The 21917-nt window shown below is 41.1% G+C and overlaps 1 protein-coding gene across 1 annotated transcript in view; it reads right to left on the bottom strand.

Moving 5' to 3' along the window:
* The window catches only part of KBTBD12 (kelch repeat and BTB domain containing 12), a 46926-nt gene that overhangs the window by 16045 nt on the left and 8964 nt on the right, over nucleotides 1–21917 (bottom strand). The window contains exons 4-6 of the mRNA XM_072346902.1: nucleotides 9248–10382; nucleotides 8238–8508; nucleotides 5808–5958 (exon numbers count right to left, since the gene is read on the bottom strand). Coding sequence (XP_072203003.1) covers nucleotides 5808–5958; nucleotides 8238–8508; nucleotides 9248–10317 — 1492 coding nt within the window. The 5' untranslated portion in view covers nucleotides 10318–10382. The remainder of the gene's footprint in view (nucleotides 1–5807; nucleotides 5959–8237; nucleotides 8509–9247; nucleotides 10383–21917) is intronic.

Genomic DNA, 21917 nt, shown 5'->3' with positions numbered 1-21917 from the left:
GTTGCTTTGTGCTCAGTCACTCACAGAACTCAGAACTCATCCTGTCCCATTGCCTTCTTCACTGAGATTTATTAAGCCATTAGGAGTACAAGCAGAGACATATGGAATTGCAGTTAAGATCAAGAAGATTGTCTGTTTTGTGTTCTCTGGGTGCAAAAGCTGAGCAAATGAGTTGAAGCTTTGTTCCTACAGAGGCCTCTATGCAGAACAGAGGTGCCCTTATGAGGTCAAGGGGGAGCAGTAGAAGGGCAAAGGGCTGTCAATCCTTTGGGAGAGGCTGCACCAAGTGGAGGTGTTCAAGACACCTGTCGATGTTGCACTGATGAATGCAGTTTAGAAGGCAATATTGGTGGCATGCAGATAGCTGAACTTTATGGTCTTAGAGGCCTTTTTCAACCTTAACGATTCAGTGATTCTAAGTGCCCCACCAGCAGCACAGAATAAAGGAAGGGTCATTTATGTTTATTTGCAATTGTATGATTGTACTTTAAACCACACAGAGCTATAAATAGGGTCATTACAATTTGCACACTATGGTCACAACCTCCTGGGAGACCCAACAGGTGTACTGAAGGGCAGCAATTGCTATTTCCATGGCTAAGGACTGTGTTAGATGCTGGGAAGGGTGGGTTAGATGCCCACACTCATCCCTCTTGTCATAGAGTAGGGGAATTCAGTGCCACCTGGCTTAGCTCCCCTATGTAAAGCCCAATTATGTGTCCTTCGTGCAGGGAGATGTTGTTTTCTCACCAGGAGTTTCAAACACTTCTGTCATTTTCACGTTCATCACACATGAGGATTTAATCCTAGAACTCAGTCATTCCCCTACCCACCCATTACAAATACACCCTTTCAACACATTAGGCTTTTTACATTATTGGCTTTCCCTAGGAGATATTTCAAATGCCACTGAAGGACTAAAAAAAGCCAGTGATGTCACCTTTGTGTTCCCAAACCCATTAATGCTTGAGTGCTTTCCATATCATGCTTGGATGATTCTGCAACCACACATACTTTCAAGGGCACTCTGTAAGCAGTGGTTCTAATAGACTTTAAATTTAACATGAAGCTCTGTTAGTAAAATAAATAACATGGAAATATACATGAGCTTTATAAAGAAATCAGGATAGAAAAGACAAGCCTTTGATGCAAGAAGGCGAAACAGAGGTAGGTGATGTGATCAGCACATCCTCAGCATCTCAATGAAGTACCATCCTGCGCCTTACTGTACCCACACACTGTAGCTGGCTGAAGGCAGATAATTTTGCTTTGCTTCATGTCAGCTGCCTCCTTCTTGCCCCAGTCTCATTTGAGAAAGCTGAATACAGTTTGCATCATATCGCTTCTAATAACAGAACACCCTCTCAGTGCATAAGGGAGAATACCTATAAGGGCTGTGAGGTGGTAGTCACTAACAAAAAAAAAGAAAAGTTCAGCAGATGCAAAGGAAATCAGTACTTCATATACTAATATGTGTGCATAGAATCGTTTGAGTTGGAAGCAACCCTCAAAGGTCATCTAACCCAACACCTCTTCAATGAACAGGGACACCTACAGCTCCATCAGGTGTTAAGAGCTCATCCAGCCTGACCGTGGGTCAGGGCACCCACTACTTCTCCAGGCAGCCTTTGCCAGTGCCTCACTCAGCCCTTAGGATTTTGGTCCTAGGAACTGAGCATTAGAGTTAACTTGGTTCCCCCACTTACAGACGGCTTAAATTAAGCATGACCCACATTGCTCAGCTACAGCAGCATACTAGAGAAACATTCAGAGCTACTCCCAAAGGGAAGCTTGTCCCAGGCAACACAACAAACTCACCATTGAGGCATAGCTGCACAAGCAGGCAACAGCAAAGGCTCCACCAACAGCCCAGAAGTCATCAAGCAAAAGGAAGGGGATGAAAATTTAATGACTCCCCAGCCCTGTGCTTAAATGGTGCCCATGGATCTATGGGTAGAGGGTGTGGGTGGAGGCTCCAGGTGAGGCTGGTCAGGGTGATTGAGATCACGGTGTTGACACTGGGATTCTTTGCCATATAATTAAATATTCAGATCATAATACAGAGCAGTAGTTTTTCTTACTGTCATTTCTGTGACTTGGTTGGGAAAAAAAAGAGGAATTCTCTAACATGCAAGTGAAATCTAAACTCATGCTCTCCTTTGCCTTCCCTAAAATAATTCACTATTAAATTGATCTCTGGAACGCACAATGGTCTTAATAGCATGAATCTCTTATGTAACATTTCCCTTCATTACTCTTTAACAGCACTCAAGCTGAGAGTCTCAGCACTTCCATTGCTTGCTCACTCCCTGAAGAAGCAGGGCTGCATAACTAGATTCTTGGAGAAATAAGGGAGCTATAAAGCCAGTCCTAACAGGCACTTCCAGAGATGAGAAGCGCTGTCATTCTTTACTAACACAGAGCAAAGCAGATGATGTAATGCAGTTTGTAGAAGGCACAAGGGCAGAAGATTGATTAGAAGCACAGCTGAAAAAAAAAACAACCCACCAACTAATTGTCTTCCTCAATATGGTGTACACTTCAGTTTCAGCTCCTTTTCTCCTCTAGTGCCTTGTTCTCATTTCCTTTAATAATTCTTGAGTAGGGAGCATTTCTGATCTTGTATTTCAAATCAAATTTCGCCTTTTTCATCTTTTCCTGCACACAGGCACCACAGAGACTGTGGCACAGGTACAGCAGAGCAGAATCAGGCCTGTAATCTGCTACTTGTCCAAAGCATATCTAAAAATAGGCATGTTTCTTTTAGGAGAAGGTGTTATTCAAATTCATGGCTAATACTCAAACCTGAAAGCTAAAATGTCTCCTTCCATTCTCTCCTACACAAGCTTTCCTTTCCAAGGAGACCCCAAAGTGCATATTCAAATAAGTATTTTATGACCAAGACTTTCAGGTCTTAACTGAACCTCATTTAATTGCTTAGAACTTTTAAGAGAAGCTCTTGGCAAGATCTTGGGGAAAAAACACCAAACAAGTTTTAAAGAGGTGGGATTCCAGGCTAAAGAGGATAAACAAAAATTCTTTGATTCCTAAATCTTCACTAATAGGATTGCACGTTTAAGTCCTTCTATATGTTCTTATTTTTAAAGCAGGAATTGCGTAACATAAAAGCAACATGTGATTAAAGCTGTCGTGGTGGTTCAATATTTTTTATCAGTGACCCGTATTTCAGAGACAGCAGTTATGCAGAATGTGTTTCATTATAAGCTAACGAATGTAGCATTCAAATGGTTCATTTAGATAAATCTTCCTTATTTATCCGTTGGCTGCAATGAGTTTTCAGAGTCTTAGCTGCAAAGGATATTTTTTCCTTAAGCAAGAGATTAAGATGCATGACCTTAAATAGAGTCCTCCCATCTGGTTTTATTCCAAAAGTATCTCAATTGCTTCTGTCATTAAGAACACAATACTGCTCTTTCTTGGGCTTTCCAATGAATATAGTTATGTTCCTGGGAAAATATGGAGAGAAAGAGCTAAGACAGTCAAATGGGATGAAAAGGAGAAAGGACTTTGAGCCTTAGGAAATGCTGTTCGTTTCCTTTTAAGGTTTATGTATGCTGTATAAATAGCATAGGATTCTCTAGGAACATTACACAACAATTACATTGCATGATTGCTGATTCAAACACATGGTGCAAGTTCATGCACAGTGCTATTATTCAGACAAAAAACTCTAATCAGTTCCTCATTTTCCTCCCATAAGTGTGACTCTAGAATAATTCCATTGAAATCATTAGGGTTTTACACACTGGAGCTGGCAATTAGGCTGGGAAGGGTTTTTGGACAGTGACTGTGTACTTTACGTTCTGTGCCAACAGGACTTTTCAAAACGTCACACTTCAATGGATAAGTGTCAGATGCTGATCTGGTTAGAGCAAAGCAAGTCCAACATAACACCATTGAAATCAACAGACTGCTTACTACAGGTGTACACCTACATGGATGACAGCAAAAATTACACTCGTATATCAAGGAGGCTGCCACATTTTATCATTCAAAACCAGTGCACCATCTATGCTTTGCAACTTGGATTCACACATCAGAGATATTAGAGAGGATTAATGCTTTGTTAGGTGGTTTTTCATTTATTCTATTAAGTCCCAGCTAATCCTAAATGTCCTGAGACCTGTACAGATGTTATGGGAAGACAGAGATCCTACCTGAAAGAACTGACAAACTTACATCATTTAAAAATACCCGCCCAGAGATGCTTGAAAGAAGTTATAGAATCTTAAGGTCGGAAAAGACCACTAACACCAAGTCCAACCCCAGCCCACCCCCACTAGGCCCATAACCACATCCCTCAATGCCACATCTCCACAGCTCCTGAGCACCTCCAAGGACAATGACTGCACCACTCCCTGGGCAGCCTGTGCCAATACCACTCTTTCTGAGAAGAAATTTTTTCTCATATCCAACCTGAACCTCCCTTGGCACAACTTGAGGCCATAACCTCTTGTCCTAAGTCATGTCTACCTGCAGGATGACTTGATGTATCCAGCTAAAAGCTGTGCATTACAAGTCTTGCATGAGAAGCGGGTGACGCTTGTGGGAATGCAAGTGTTGCTATGGATCATGCTTCTCAACTGTCCCTTCAATGAATGTCCCACACGTGGGGCTATGTGGGAGCCTGTTCGATGTTCAGGTTCTGTGCACACACTTCCCAATTTGAGAAATGAGAAGCTGTATAAAAGGCAAGGGAAGAAATTCTACAAGTCTTACTGATCTGCAGAATAAAAGCTTAACTGCTCCTTTTGGTGCTCCACATACCCCGATGGGTATACTTTCCAGCAATGCATCTATCTATAATTCTTCTCCTACTTGCTTATTTACCTTTGTATTTCCTATTGTCTTTCCAAAACACCCCTTCAGCTTTTTTCTCCATATCTTTGCCAGTACCCACAATGTCTTTTTTCTCTGGCTGTCTTTTCCTGCCTTTCATCATCATTTTCTCTGTATAAAATCCCTTCTTGAACTGCTTTTCAGAGCTGTCTACTAGTGTTTAAAAGCAGGTGATGTTCTTTCTACTGACTTGGGCAGAGGGGCCAGAAAGAATTGCCTTAGGGAGAAGTCACGCTACAGATGAACTGTGTAACTGGGGATATGCCAAGTATTATTCTGGGACAAAAGATCCGGGGAAAGGAGATTGCTGAACTCCTCCACAAACTCATAAAATTTTTGGTCAAACTTCTGTTTTGAAACAACAACAACAGCAAAAATTTTGATTTAAAAAAGAACAAAGTGAGAGATTCAGGCTTTCCAAAAAAATAAAATAAAATAAAATAAAAGCAGTGCATTGAGTTGGTTGGGGGAGGATGATTCATTGAATTTTATAAGAATCTACAAACCATTTCAGTTTTGTCTGGGACATCCAAATTCTCTTTTTTTCTTGTGCCATTCCTTCATATCATGGGGCACGTTAATTATCTTCCCACTGCTCACCTGTGAAATGATGCTGTCAAGGCTTTTCTACTTATCCTTTAAATTTCATTATTATTTATAATTCCCATCAGCACTCCAAAGAAAAGTAGTTTAAAAAACAAAATGCCTTTGTTATGTCAATTCAGAACACTAAGCATTCACTTAATTTAATCCACTTAGTCTAAGCACTAAGGAAGGAAGAAATTGCGTGCGGAAGAAATAGATCCCAAAAAACACCATCCATTTAATCCAACACACTTTGTCCTACAGTACGTAGCAAAGGGTGAGATATTTCTCTTCACAGAAGCAAATTGCAGGAAAAAAGACAAAGTCGTGGTGCTATCTGTTAAAAATCTCTTTCCTCTTACCCAAGACATAAATCTCACTGTTGACCACGGCTGTGCTGAAGCGGTATTTGGAGTACTTCATTGGTGCACACTCTGTCCATTTGTCTCGGCCTGGGTCGTACTGAAACATTCTGTTACTTAATCGATCCGGCTCATCGTCAGGCAGATCCATCTGTATGAAATATGACAGCCATATAATAATACAACATTTGGAGCCCTCCGCACATGCCTGCGTGCAATTAATCACAGCAGACAGATGAGCAGATAAATAACATAAACACATCCATTATAGCTGCAAAGTGATGCACATGCAGGACGGTTTAACAGCACCCCTGACTTGTGGCTGGGAGTACGCTGTGGAAGGCAAGTGAATTAGAGTGAATTTATATTCTGTAGCAATAAAGCTGATGATCTGCGTAATAACAACACATGTATGGGCCCAACTCTGCCAGAACCAGCTTCTTTTGCAAGGCTCCTATGAAGTGCTACTAATAATAGAGGGGAAAAGTTGCTGCTTCTTTTTTTCCTGCTAATGGTTGAATTTCTACTTCTGTTGTTACTCAGGCCATACACTGTATGCTTTAGTTGTATGCAGCAGGCTTTGTGGTGAGAATTCTGAAACTTCCCAGGATTAAAGGTTTCACATAGAAAGGAGAAAATTACTTTGCTTACTTGCAAAGCTGGTTGATGTGCTCTTGCTTTGCTTATTCCTTTGCACTCCAAAGACATTTCTAGCACTGATGGAAATAGTTCAGTGGGACACAGCAGGCAATGTTGGTGGTAAGTGGTCAGTTGGACTAGATAATTTTAGATGGCTTTTCCAACCTTTATGATACTGCGATTCTATGATATAAAGTACAAGATAGTAGAAGTCAAACTAACAGGCAACGTTGAACCTCCTAATTACTCCATTAGAGTGGCCAGAGACATATTTTTCTCCATCATAGGTGTGAAATACTGATTTATTCACCAAGATAAGAGTAAACTGTATTTTCAGTGCAGAGTGAGCACATACTTAAGAGCAGGCACCATTTGACGTGCTCTAAATTCACATCCCACATCATTTCTGTGGTGACACACATGACAATTTGCTCTGTTACAATGCTGTAGTTTTGAGTCAATTAGCATTAGTCTGCTCATCTGCAGATTGCCTGTGTGTGAACCCACACTCACATGTTGTTAGTACACACATGCTGATTGTCAGATATGAATATAAAGCATTTCCCAGGTGCCTGTGATTTTTTAAAAGCATCACTGGGTTAGTGTTTGTAGTTTGTGCATCTAAGCCATTTTCCCCATTTTCAATCTATTCTGGAGACCTGTTAAGACAGACAGAGCTGATTTTCACTTCCACATTTGTATCTGTTCTGCCTTCCAGTCCAAGTTTTCTTTCTTCCTTTTTTAGTGGACAGATTGTTTCTACATTAAACCTGTTCTCATAATTTACTTCTTTAAACAGCAACGTATCCTTTCTCTTGTGCAAGAAAGGCTCTCTGATCTTTCTGCTGTCTCCTCTGGGGAACTTCAGGAATCTAAATATCCAAAGAGCTGGAAATCCTGTTTGCTGAATACATCTCATCTAAGCACTTCAAACAGTTATATATTTCAAGTGATCACAAACCAATGAGATGTGATGACAATCTGAAAATATTATCGTTGGCAGTAACAATTACAGGTGCTCTAAATCACTGTCAAGTAAATGTTTCATATTTTTTTTCTTGAATACCCCAAACTAAACCACACCAAGTAGTAAATAAGAATGGATTAAACTCTTAGAAAGCATCTTTCATACTGGGAATGACTGGAGAGAGCAAGCACTGTTCCTGATACCCACCTGCCTCGTAGCATAGTTCTGTCTATTACCTGTTGTACTGAAAATAGTATCTGTAGTGCTACTGAAAACCCCTGTTGAAACATTTTATATATAGAAAAGCCAAATAAGCATTTGACAGGACAAAGGGAAATGGCTTCAAACTAAAAGAGAGGCAGTGGGAGCCCCATCCCTGGAGACACCCAAAGTCAGGCCAGAGGGGCTCTGAGCACCTGACAGAGCTGTAGGCATCCCTGTTCATTACAGGGATCAGACCAGATGGCCTTTAAGGGTCCCTTCCAATTCAAACAGTTCTAAATATTTGATATTTCAAGTTTCTGCAAATATTAGGTATCAAAGCAACTATTTTAAAATGGAACTCACATTTACATGGGAAATTTAAAATCTTTTCAAAATCTTGCTCACTGAGCGTGTCTTCATGAGAAAACTGCCCTTCCTGAAGTTGGTATTTTTAGTGAGGATGACTTAATATGGACATTATCCCTCTTTACCCTGTTAAGTTTTCCTAGAAAAGACGTTAATGTGAGCAAATTATTTTCCCATGCAAGAAACACCGTAAAAAACACACAACATATAAAAAGCAAACATTTTTCTGAAACATAATTGGCACTTCTCTCAACCTGTGGTGTCCAGCCACCCAGCACGTAGAGCCTGTTCTTCATTGTCACCACTGCATGGCAGGCTAATGGCACTGGCAGAGGTGCTGTGCTTCTCCAGGTACCTTGCTCCATCGAGTACTTCTCCATGCAGTTTGTGACCACATATTGATTTTTGATTTTCATTTGCCCTCCGATCACATAGAGATCATTGTGGACAGTGCCCAATGCGTAGAGTTCACGGAACTCAGCGGTGCACAGGCTGTGCCAAAACTGATTTCCTCGCTGGTGGTATCTGTAGGGAAATTCAAAGTTGTGAATGCCCTGGTTCAGTGCAGTCCCATGATTGTTTACAAATACTATCCCCTTCATCTTCAGTGCTTATTCAGTGATGCGATGACAAGAGGAGCTTTCTCCTTCATAGAGACTTATTACAATTAGCCCCATCGTTTGCAAGATCAAATGTTTTTAGTATTAGGGATCCTAACTTTAAGCATTCTTGCAAAGATACTTGACCCTAATCAAGGTAAGGAGTCCCATTTTTCTGCATGTGCTGTTCAATAACTGCTTCCCACTGGAGTTAGCAAGAAGAGCAAGAGCTCAGCACAGCTGAAAATAGAGCTACTTTAACTGACCTGTAGGGATTTACTTCTGTAAATTTAGGTATCTGTTTGGAAAAAAAGGTTATTTTTAATTGTCTTTAATCCAGAAAAGCCATGGCTTTCTTTAACATGGGCCCATCTGAAAAAGACTTAAGTAAACTAGAATAAGATTTAAATTATCAGTCTTTATCTTTTCATCTCTGAGCATCAACATGGATTTCTCAGAGAAGGCTGTTACCTAGTGGATTCCTTAAGTCATTCACTTGACACATTTACCCCCCACTACAGACCTCAAAACAGATCAGAGTAGCCAAAATCTCCAGGAAAACTATCAGGTAAAGAGCACTTTGTGTAATGGTCTTTTCTTGACCTCTTTTTTAAAAAGAACTTAAAATCTGTAAATAATCAGGGATTTTCTGACAGGGTACACACCTATAAATTTCAATGTTCCTGTTTTTTTGTCTAGACATTTTGGCAGCGCTTGCCTCTCCCGCCACAATAATCTCATTATTCTCAGTGACAACACCACTGCAAACACATCCTAAACCCTCTCCATACTTTGGAGAGGAAATGAAGTAAGTCTTTTGTGTTGCAGGAGCATAGCAAAAACTGGCATCTGCATAGCTCCCATGTCTTGACCTAATGCCATGTGAGTTGTTGCCGATGCAGAGTAAGAGATCAGTAGTCTCCATGCCATATCGCAAGCTGAGAGAAGGGTGGGTGGCTAGTTTGATGCTTTTCAACGCTTCCTCAAACATATCACTGCATTCTGAATTGCACAGGATCACTGTGTTTCTTTTGCGGGCTTCCACAAGAAAAGAAGGGCTGACCAGTACCAGTCTCACTTCCTTCAAGAGCTTGATAAGATGTTCTGCACGTGACTTTCTGCTGTGATTCACCCATCTAATGACAAGGTCCAAAATGCTTTCCTCTCTGGAAACATTCAGATCATCTGATTTTATAAGAGTCAACAGCTGCTGGACTTCAATCTCCAGTATTTCCTCCTGTAAGCTCACCTCAGCAAAGTGCTGAAATAAGTACCTCTTTGCTCGATCACATAAATCTTCTGCTCCAATGTGGTTTGCAAAGTAGTAGATGCCCACACAATTGGAAGCATCCATGTGGTCCATCATGTACTTCTGACACAAGCTGAAAACATCTTCCATCTGCATGAAATACGAAGCCATTGCAACAGTCTGCACGTTCTGGTTAGTGAGGTGCAAATCCGCACTGTACATGTAATTGAGTATTACAGACACACTCTCCGCAGAGATGTCATACAGCACCACTTCTCTTTGAGTGCATTCAACCAAGCCACAGGTAAACATGGCTTTGAAGTAAGAACTGAAGGCAGCTAGTACCACCTTATGGCAGGGAAATTTCTCACCTTCTGCAACTAGCACAACATCAACTATCTCTGATGATTCCTTCATTCTTTTTATTTGATCCAGTAAAGTCAAGCTGTGGCGATGCTTTCTTCTCTCCTCAGCCCTATGGTCCATGGTTAATCGCCAAACTCTCTCTTGTTAGATCTTCTTGGAATTCAAGGTCTTCATCGAGAATGTTTCTAGAGATAGAAGGGTAATGTGGTTCAATAAGAAGAAATCACTAGGCAAATTAATAGTGCTGTTCATTTCTAAAGATAAATCATTCTGTAGAGGGTGTCACAAACTAGTAATATGTGAATAGTATGTAAAATTATGCTAGGAACTCATGATGAAGATCTCCAGGACTTGAAAAAAAAAAACAACACAACACTCAATACTCCAAATGATCATTAATATTCCACTTGAATATTCAGTACCTCCCCAAAGTTTTGTGATTATTCAAAGAAAGTCTCCCTTCAAAATGATTTTTCCAGCTGCCTTCTCCCTCTTTTTTCTTTTCCTCTTTTATTACAATCAAGTGAAAGATTTCCACTGACTCTAATAAACTCAAGGTCAGACTGTAACTCGGATATTCAAGTTTTGTCTTCCACATGCACCCAAAGGAAATAAGTCCACTGATTCGGTGCTGAAATACTCTGTATTCTCAACATCTCCCTAAGGTTGGGCAGTGGGATGGAGCAATGCCTTTTCAGTGTCCACAGATCCATTCAAACTAGGAGTTTTTTCTAGACGGGACTTCAAGGAAGACTTTAAGACTTAAAACAAACAAACACACACACTAGACTTGCTACTCTCATTACTTCTGACAGTGATCTACACCTCTGCAAGGCAGTGGGAAATAAAGCCACTAGTGCAACCCAGTTCCCTGGCAGTTTATAGAAGGATTTGGGGCCCTTCAGCAAACCTCATGAGCTTTCAGATTAGCCAAAATGTGAGTTACAGTGGAAAAGCTGTCAATAGGAGAATAAAGCCTACCCATCACTTGAGAGATATCAGTCCCTAGCAGTTTTTGCCTCTAAAGTGGTAATGAGACAGTTCTGTGGCAGAAATGTGTTAAGGAATCATGTCATGAATCACTGATGCACAGACAAGTCCTAAAGCTACAGTATAACCATGTTTGAAACACATTTGTAGCATGGTATGAATTGGTTAATGAGACTGCTCAAATGAGTAACATTCCTCACCAGCTTAAATTTGCAGCATCAGGATCTGGTACAACAGATTGAGCTTGCTTTCTCTAATGTGGAAAGCATAAAGAGACTGTTTCATTAAAGAAGCCTGAATCAACATAGAAAATTATACGAAATTCTTTGACATCTGATTTTTCTACATGGAAAGACCAAAAGAAATTAATATTACAGTTATTTCAAAGAGGAAGAGGATATCTGCAGCTGTATTATAAATTTCAGTCCTACTCCTTTAGCTGTCCAGTTGTTTTTGGAAGTGGCCATCATTCTATTTTAGCAAATTAAATAGATTCCTCTCTTTAAGTGATAAATTAAAAGCCAGGCATGCTTGAATACTCACATTTCCTTGATTTTTCAATTCTTTCCATATTTTAAATTTGGAACTAGAAGCAACACATCTGAGACGTGAATCTGGATTATTATCAGACTTTTAAAAATGGATTTGGAAGACAAAATATCAATTTCACAATCTGAATGTGGGCCAGGTTCTGAGCTCGTAATATTTAAAATCAATAAAAGATAATTTTTACACAAAAATAAAGGGATGTTGAATGTAGATTTTTTTTTTTTTCCTCCTCCAGGCTACACTGAAATGAAATTCAAGAAACCTTAGGTCTTAGTTCTTTATCAGCTGCCTATGGAGCGGCCATTACATCCAACAAAAGCCTTTTTTGAAACAGATGTTCTTTTTTTTTAATCCTTTGTGGTAATTAGGCGGCCGATTTGTTATTTTCCCCTCTAGCGATTTTATTACTTCCTAATGTTTGATTTTCACTGCATTTTGATAAAAGGAACTAAAGACTAAAAGATCACGTTATGAGAACACGCATCTCAAGCAGCTGAGCTGTACTGCCATTCACTGGGCTGCTCACCCTCCAGCTTAATAAAAGTGTTTACTACAAACAACACCTCCATCAAGTTCAACAACCTTAACTAACCAAGCTTCCTCTAAAATGATCAGCTTCTCTCCCTTCTCTTTTTGATCCCACAACTTCACACAGCCCTCACCTTCTCTGTAATGGGCAAAAAGTGCATTTCCAATGTGAAGAACAAGTGAGATGATTAAACAACATCTTTTCCAGGCTTTTATATGTATCAGGAAGCATGTGTAGAACTGAGTTATGACTTAATTTCCTTTGCTGGCCACCTTGAAGCTTTCCTTCACCATTAATTTAGCATTCTTAAGAGTAACACTGTCTTTGATTACACAGTTCAGCAGATTCGCAAATTTCATGTTTTCTTTTAGAAGTGATTTGGGTATTCAACAGTGAATGCTCACAGTCATCTCTTTCTAAGGTGCGCACAGTACAGTTGACACTGTTTACTTACCATTCCGGTACTAGTTATGTCATAAAAATCATAAAATCATTTCAGTTGGAAGGGACCCTTAAAGGTCACCTGGTCCAGCCCATCTGCAAGGAAAGACAGCCACAGTTCCATCAGGTGCTCAGAGCCCAACCAACCTGACTGTGGCTGTCTCCAGTGACAGCACACCACAATCTCTCTGGGCAGCCTGTGCCTCACTATCCTTCTTCCCTGCATCCAATCTAAATCTCCCCTCTTCTCATATGAAACCATTTCCCCTCATCCTGTCATAACAGACCCTCCTAGAGAGCCTGTTCCTTTCTTCTTACAGCGATGGAGATAGCCTACACCCATCACTCAATTTGGACCAGATGGCCTCTACAGGTCTCTTCCATCTCAAAATGATTCTGTGATTCTACAAATCCTTTCATTAACCAGAATTTCATCCCCTACATTAGCTACAAACTTGTCACTCCTTTCCTGGCTTCTGGCAGTGTTTAGGTGAGGTCACTGGAAGGATATTAACATTCTCCCATGTATCACTGGAAAGACTATTAAAAGGTAATAATGAAATGGAGCTGCTTTGCTTTCCCCTCTGGGTTACAGAGGAAAAAGAAAGTACACTGATATTAAAAGAAAGGATAAATGTGATACAAACACAATTGGCATTGAGACACTGTACAGAGATGGTGCCAGAGGCTGGGCTGTCATTGCAAAGCCCCGCATAAAGCTCAAATCCTTTGTAACATCACCAGAAACTAGAATCAAACTTCATGGGGGATTTCTTTCTTGTAATGTGAAAAACTGATCCAGGTACAAATCTTCCATTGGCGTTACTTCATCTCAGACCTGCGCTGTTAATTTTCCTCCATTTTCGGCTGCTATCTTTATTTACATGTTAGCTGTTTTGTTAGTTTACTTTTGCTCTTTTTTTTTAACCTTTGTGTCATGAACCTTACAAAGAGCCGCACTCAGTGTTGGACCAGAGCAACAGCACGTGTTTTACCAGCAGTGGGGTGCTGTTTAAAACATAAATAAGCACACTGCTGCAAGCTCAGCTCTACAGCTTTTATGATCCAACTATAAATAAACCCTGTCCTCAATTCTCTGTTACATTGCAGCCTCTTTGAACTGCCCCAGCGCAAAGGGACTACGAACCAGATGGAAACATCTCATCAGGAATTTCCCTTAACCCCAGGAAAAAAAAGGCAGCCTTGTAATTAGAGACATGATTTCAGTCTGGGACAAGGGTTTTCCTTGACTCTCCCCATGTCCCCAGGAATTTTCATGTTCCTGTGCCATGGTAGGAGGCTGGGAGCTGCAGGACCCAGCCCCAAAGAGGTCACAATGCCCAGCATGGGTCATCCCTGCCTCCTCCTCTTCCTCTTTGCATTGTTTTCATTATTCTCCACTTTAATGAGGCTGCCCTTCTTCAGCCTGCATCCCTTCAGGTGCTGAGCGGATCAGAGTTCAGTCACATCAAAGAAGCAGTGCCTCTGACTATGAATTATTTGTGCTTCCTTTGTTATCAGTAAGCCAGGGAGTAAATCTACTAATCGTGTGCATTATGACATTTGGCTGACAGCCACGGCCAGGCAGAAATCAACACCCGGATAATAATCGCGTTATAATTCAGGTGGTTAATTGCAGAGGCTGTGCTGGCATTTAAGATGGGGATTTAAAACCTTACCCCAGTACTCAGGAAGAGCGAATAATAATGCTAATCTTGATATAGGGAAAACATATCACAAGAATAAGGTATAGAAAGAAATATTCTAGGGAATTATAGACTAATTTAACTAGTTCTTGGAAAGATGCTGAGAGAAATTGAATTACATGAACTTAGAGAGCAATAAGGTGATAAAAGCAGCTAGAGCACCTATCAAGAATAGATTATGTCAATCCAATTGTGTTGGTTTTTTTTCCAGTGCTAATAGCGGATAAATCAGATACTTCATCTGAAGTGAAATTATGCTATGACCTCATAGGATATCATTTTAAAAAAACGTGATTAAAATCAATAGATTAAATGAACTAGTGGGCATTATTGGTGGTAAGTGGATGGTTGGACTCAACATTTTAGAGGTCTTCTCCAACCTTAACAATTCTATGACTCTGTCACTTAGGTGTCCAAATGGCTGAAAAAGCACATTCAAGTAACAGTCATCTGTGATCAAACAGGGAAGCACTGCTGGTCTGCAGCTAAAGAGCTGTTCCCTGAAACACAGGTCACCTTTCAGGACATTTCTTGCTTTGATTTATATATCATTCTTCAATCATTTTCATCCATCCAGGCAAGACAAAATATAGAAAGAGAAGTGCAGAAGAGTGGAAGAGCATCCAACTCTTTTTATAGAATTTATGTCTGTGTGGTTTGACAGGGTATACAGATAAATGTTTCTAATAAACGGTTCCCTGTGACAATTAGACATTTGGTGTTTGGGTGTATCTCATCCACCACCATAAATCTCACTTCTCTTAAGTTTTCAGTGTTCTACCAGTTGCTAGGTACTTAGAGATTTCGGTTTTTCAGGTTTTCAAAAGCGCCAAAGCAAGTTAAAATTATGCCTTCTATTTAAGGTCACGGTGTAATTTTGGAACTGCAGAGTCTGCATTGCTTTCCACAGTACAACTTCAACCCCAATGTGTTTAAAAGATTTGCCAGTGGATGTGGTCACTGAAGTCAGAATAGGAGCTCTCCTTGTTCAGTGCTCTCAGTCTCCCTGGATCAGCCCTACAGATGGTGTTTTTCAGGTGATCCAAACCAATCTATCGAACAGCCTGGTCTAGATGGAGGTGTCCCTGTCAACATCAGGGGTATTGAACTAGATGATGTTATGAGTCCCTTCCAACCCAAACCATCCTACGAGTCCATAATTGCTGGAAAGAATACAGGAACTGCAAGGTTTTGAAGAAGCGAACACTGCAAACATACAGCAGCACATCTGAAAGATGTCAACTATTTTTCTCCTTCCAATCCTGTGGTACCTTATTTATTCCCACGTGCCATCTGACACCAAGGAGCTGAGCCAAGGCCCTCAGAAGTCTCCTGACAGCCAGCTCCTGCTGCCTGTGAGAGATTTCCTACCAGGGTATGGCCTCCCCACCACCTAGCAGTGAGATTTAAGCAGCCTGAAATTCTGCTGAAAATGGTTTGGAATGCACTTAACCATGGGAGACCTGGAGCTGCTTTAATCACCATTCAAAGCACTTGGGTAGTTGGTGATTCTGGAAAGGTCTGACAGTTTGAGCCCTGTTTACAGCCCAGACAGAGGTCTCGATGTAGGACTGGATTAATATTGATCCTATCGCAGCACACAAGGCCTTTCTTTCTTTCTTTAAGTTGTTATAAATTCATTAAAAATAAAATCAAAGAAGCTAAAACACAAAGACTTCATGGGCCACATCGTCAAATAAGCCTTTACCTTAATCCTGGTCCAGTTCAAGGCTCCATGGAGTCAGTGAAAAGAATCCCACAACATAAACAGAAGATGCACATGGCTCTGATCACAAACACTTCCCTGTAAACAACCCCTGCTCTGAGCAATGATGTGCACTAATTGCACAAGAATAGAACCTAAACTCACATACAGAGAGCCTGTTTCTTTTACGGTTCACGTATGCAGATCATTTTCTTACATATCAAAACTAATTGAAATGGCAAAGTGCTCCTCACAATAGGAGGATGCACAAGTTTTCCTGCACATACAACGATAGATGCCAGCAGAAGGAAAATGAGTTTGAGATGCAGTTCATCAGCTCTCTCAGCAGCCTGGGAGAGGTCAGGGAAGTTTCTCATTCCGCTTCTTTCTAACCATACTGCAGAGTACAGGAAAGGTTTTCTTTCTGGAACAGTTATATCACATTGTGCTTTTATACACTAAGCTATATCACAATTAAAATAAGTAACTTAGAATTTGATCTGCACCTAATTGTTATTTGTATCTTTGCAGCAGAAAAGATTGCAAACTGCAATTGCCTATGTTTATATAAACTCTGAAGTACGTATCCTTTTGCTTTGCAAACATTGGTATGCAGACCTCAGTGTGCCAGTCACTAAGCAGCAAAATTAAAACGATGCAAACCCTTAGAACTTAACATTAGTTCCAGTTTTAAACCAGCTCTCACCACAAACTTTCTCTAGTTTCAATTCCAAGCAAGCACTCACATGTATTCATCCAAACAGAAAAGAAACTTCCCAGCAAAGCCATGCAGCACACCCAACACAGCCCCAGCACTCACACATCTGCAACAAATCTGTACATCTCATATGAAACACTTCCATCTTTCTGATGGTAAGGAGCAGCCCCAGGCACACAGGGGATACCCTGATGGGAGCAAAGCCCCACCTGCAGTCTTGTGGGTCCTCCAAGACATGCATCCAACATCCCAAAGCAGCCCCACTGTTCCCACCCAGCTCAGCTCCAAGAAGGGATTCAACATGTACCTTTGCAAGCAGGTGCCTGTGGGGCTGTGTGGGAGAGACAGGGCTCAAAAAGGAGAGAAACAAATCTCACATTGCAGCAGAGAGCTGTTGTGTGCACTGAGGTGCCAGGGCTATGAATAGAGCTGGGCTCCTGGCTGGAACATGGCGCTGCTCGGGTGTCAGGCACAGGGCCACATCAGGACAGCTGGCACTGAAGCTGCTCTCCCTCCCCAGTACCAGCAAAGGATATGCAATTGCTGGTTCAACCCATTCAGGTTGGGCTCAGAACCAAGACTGCTATTTCTACAGGCAGGCATTGCCCAAAACTTCTGCTTTTCTATATCTTAAGAGCTGAAATTGTAAAATGACATTTTTTAAGGGAACGAGAGGGAGCAACAGGACAAGGGGGAATGGTTTCAAACTACATGAAGGGAGATTTAGACTAGATATAAGGAAGGTTTTTGTTTGTTTGTTTTTTACAATAAGAGTAGTAAGGCACTGGCATAGGCCACCCAGAGAAGAGGTGGGCATCTCTGGGGATATCCCCCTTCCCTGGAGACACTCAAGGTCAAGCTGGACAGGCTCTGAGCACCTGATGGAACTGTGGGTCCCCCGCTCATTGCAGTGGGGGTTGAGCCAGATGGCCCTTAAGGGTCCCTTCCAACTCGAGCAATTTTAAGACTCTGAAAAAAAAAGAGTAGTTCTTTCTATAAGGGATGACCAGCTTTGGCAGGAGGATTCCTGCCTCCAAAGTATCTACATATTTTTAATCAGTTGTAAGCCCTGACCTTCGACATGCTTATGCAGATGTAAATCAGAAGCAGATCAACTAAATTGGTCTGGAATAACGGGGCTGCACGGATCTCTATCAGCTGCAGACCTACTCAGGCAGCAGTGCACCCTAAATTGAAGGGGAAATCAAGAGGGCCATAATGAAACATATATCCATATACTTAAACAAAGATGAGAAAAACATTAAGCAAAAATTAGGGTTATAAAACTGATTGATGTTGTACCTACACTTTTAACTAAGAAAGACATTAAAGACTTCCAGAATGCTCTCTTTCAAGCAGTGTTATGTTTACTCACTGAAATAATTGGTTGATTGATCACATTAAGCTCGAGAAAACTGAAAATGAAATGTCTTTCCTTATCTCAATGTTTAGACAGATTGTTATATTATAGGGCTTTTTCTAAAGTGGTGAGGGTTGTGTTCAGGAACGTTCAATAGCAAATTGTTGTTTTTAAGGGGAAATTAAGATGTACATCTTCTACCTAATTTGTGAACTGAACTAAGGAAAAAAAAAAAAATCAAAGCGATGAAAGTTTAGTCATGACAGGAAATGTGATAGATCAGATTACAAAGATGTCTGTGGTCGAAACTCCCAGATTGTTCCTATTAAACTTCACCTTTATCTTAGAAATGTAAATACCCAACCAACCCCATACTGTAGTTTTCACAGAAGCCAGGATGGAACAGCAAACTGATGAAATGCCACCACTATGATAAAAATGACTCTGCTAGCATAATAACAACCACATTCCTTTGTGGAGTACATTGAATTAGCTAATTCATACGAAAAGCCCATTCCATGGCACTTTTAAGACAAATTCCTTTCTATTGCTCACAAAACTCTGAATATTCCTGAATATCCCTGCCTCCTCCTCCAGGGCAGGCAGTACTTTCTGACAGCACAGGTGGAGCAATGCAGCAGTGAACAGGGCTCAGGCTGGGTCTGCTGGAATTCAAAGCTTTCTCTGCTTTCCACTTCCTCCATGCAATTAAGCCGTAATCCTTTCATTCTGATATCATTATGTGTTGTCATGGTGATTTTAATTGCGAAAATGAACAGCTAACAAGTAGGCTAAGACAAAAGTTTTTGCTGAACAAAGCTAAGTTAAAAGCAAGTGGAAAAATGTCTGTGGCACTACAACAAACACGTGATCTTTTAACAGCAAACTTTAAAACAATGATAAGGAGTAGGTGGGAGAGAAATTTGATGCAAATATTTCAGTGTTTTGGAAATGTGTTGAACTTAATGTCTCAGAACCAGTTTTTGCCTGGTACCAACCATATAGTGCCTTCTGTCACCTCATGGAGAAAAAAAACACTCCGAATCTCAGCTTCTCATAATTATCATAGAATTATAGCATGGCTTAGATTGGAGGGGACCTTACAGATCATGCATTTCCAACTCTCCAGCCATGGGCAGAGCTGCCAACCATCAGATCAAGCTGCCCAGGAAATCAACCTGCTGGATAAATACCACATTTCTAAGCAAGAGTCCCACCAGTTCCAAGAGGATGCTTCTCCTAGGAAAGATTTCAGATTATAACCTCAAAGTTGCAACCCCATGGTTCTGCAGTTTTGCTCTGGCTTGCTCTTTATCAACAAATACACAGTTGTAAAGAGATACTTCATGAAGCATGGGCACAAAAACATGACTCGTGCATAGCATCCTGGCTGGGCTCTGAACCTCATCACATCGAGTGCTCTGCAAGCAGAGGTTGATGTATTCATCAGAGAATGGCATTGGTTGGAGGGAACTTTAAGGATCATTGAGCTCCAACCCCCCCCCCCCCGCTGAGAGCAGGAATGCCCACCTGTAAGTAGGTCAGGCTGCCAAGGGCCCTATCCAGTCCAGCCTTGAATTCCTCCAGGAATGGAACATCACAGCTTCTCTAGTTACGTTAGAGCTAAACTATGATATTTTGCTAGTTTTATCTCCACATACAGCACCAGTTTGAATATGAGAAAACAGAAGCAGGGAATCTTACTTGACCATGATACCCAGCTTAATCCTATTAACTCATATTTCACCCTGAACAAAACATTGATCTTTTCTCTTTGGGATAAATGCTGACCTTTAGCACAGGGCAAGGGCAACCCAGGCATGCCAGTGTCCACCCATCCGGGGAGCAGCACCCCTGCAGTCCCCTGCATTGAAATCTCTTCCTGGCTCTGCTGACCTGATTCCCAGGTTGCTTCATGGATAATGTGGCATGCCAGCCACCCGCTGCTTTCTCATTTAAATAAATGAGAAAGTTGAGGCTAAATTAACACTCCAACAGAGGTAATAAGGGCCGACTGAGCAGCTGCCATGATGTATGCAAATTGCAGTTTCACACATTAGGAGCTAGATGTTGCTTAATTTGTAGGTCTTTCTGTCTTGGAAATTAAAGGGTCTTTGTCAAATTCAGGCAATCTGAAAAAAGTAAAAACGGACCAAAGAAAGCCCCTAAAGTCAGCTGCTCACCAGCACCTACCCTGTTTCTCTAGGGATCTCCCTCCTGATCCTCTGTCATGCAGTTGTTATTGAGTTGAACTGCACTGACTGATGCCTTTAGGCAAGGATCTGCTGATTCCCAGCAAATACCGCCTAATCGATGAGGCACCAACAGCCCTTCAGTACAAAAAGAAACCTGATTTGTTTTCTACTTCTTTCCCCAAAGTGTTGCCACAATCCAGGAGCTGAACATCCACTAGGTTTCTTTCTCTGGGAATGAAACTGCAGCAGAGCAAAGGGAGGCTGCCATAGCATCCAGTTAATCAGGCAAAAGGGCAGATAGGAAAGATTTGCCCTCCTTTTAGAGCCATAGAGATATGAATGGAGATGATAAAGAAGCACATAGCTAGCTGCATTTTTGTCAAAGATGCTCTGGACATTACTATTAATGCTATTAATGCCTTTAAGAAAAATATGAGTACAGTTGTGCTATGGTTAAAAAGACTTCTAAATGGGAGTATAACACGATAGAAAGCAGAGCAATAACAGCAGAGCAGCAAGTGAGGGTTTGCTCACACGCAACAGCCAAAAAGGGAAAGAAGCTACTTACCTTCAGAAGACCTGAGGTATGCAGGGATCTCTGGCAAGGTAACTGTTGTTTCCATTCCCAACCCTTAAATGGGGTCTGGGAAGGGGTGGATCCTGGCTTCATCCCTTCAGGTAAATTGGGGCACTGCATACACCTGAGCTCCCTTGGGTTGATCCTGCCTTCCCACCAGGTGTTCAATCACTGCTTCAAGCCATGACTTAGTATTTCTACTACAGAGACCTAAACTGAATGTTACACAAGGAAGTACAGACTCAAAACGGAACTTGAGGCCATTATGGTCACACCGAATAATTAAAAACAAAAACAAAACAATGCAACATTCCTCAGGTTTACACATAGTCTTAGAAGAAACAAAATAATAGAAAAACACTGTGAATCAGACATCATCACTCAGTACAAACCCCTGCCATTCTCTTGACCCTCATCACCAAAGCAGGATGATGATGGTGGTTTCCTACCAGCTGGAAGGATTAATTCAGTGTATTGGCCCACATGCTAACACAGCAAAAAAGACACGTACACGTTTGCAAATTCCAATAAACTCTGCATTTGCTGCAGTCCTATACTAACACAAGACTGTGTTACAGAAATGCATGAAAAGCCTTTTCTTCATCAATAGCAAATGAATTACCAAAATACAAAGCCAAATACGCATCACTCTTTTTAATAAAGCAAGGCAATAACTCCGGGGTACGTGGACTCCTCCTGTCACAAGCAGGAGATGTTTGTCACTTAAATATCCTAAAGATCCTGCTTCATAGATACCCAGACTTGAACATCCAGCTGCAGATGACTTTTCTCAACTACTTCCCCATTGCCCCAGCTGAGATTGATATTTGTAGGGTAGTGCTGGATTTCCAACTCACACAAATAAACTAGATGCTAAAGGCAAGTGATCTGAAATACCCACTTACCCATTCACGCTTGCTTGCTTACTTGCTTGCTTCCATTCATCCATC

This window comes from Excalfactoria chinensis, chromosome 12 (assembly GCF_039878825.1).
Source record: "Excalfactoria chinensis isolate bCotChi1 chromosome 12, bCotChi1.hap2, whole genome shotgun sequence".
Classification (NCBI taxonomy): Eukaryota; Metazoa; Chordata; class Aves; order Galliformes; family Phasianidae; genus Excalfactoria; species Excalfactoria chinensis.
Note: the sequence above shows the minus strand (reverse complement) of the source record. Positions and strands in the feature narration are given on the sequence as shown.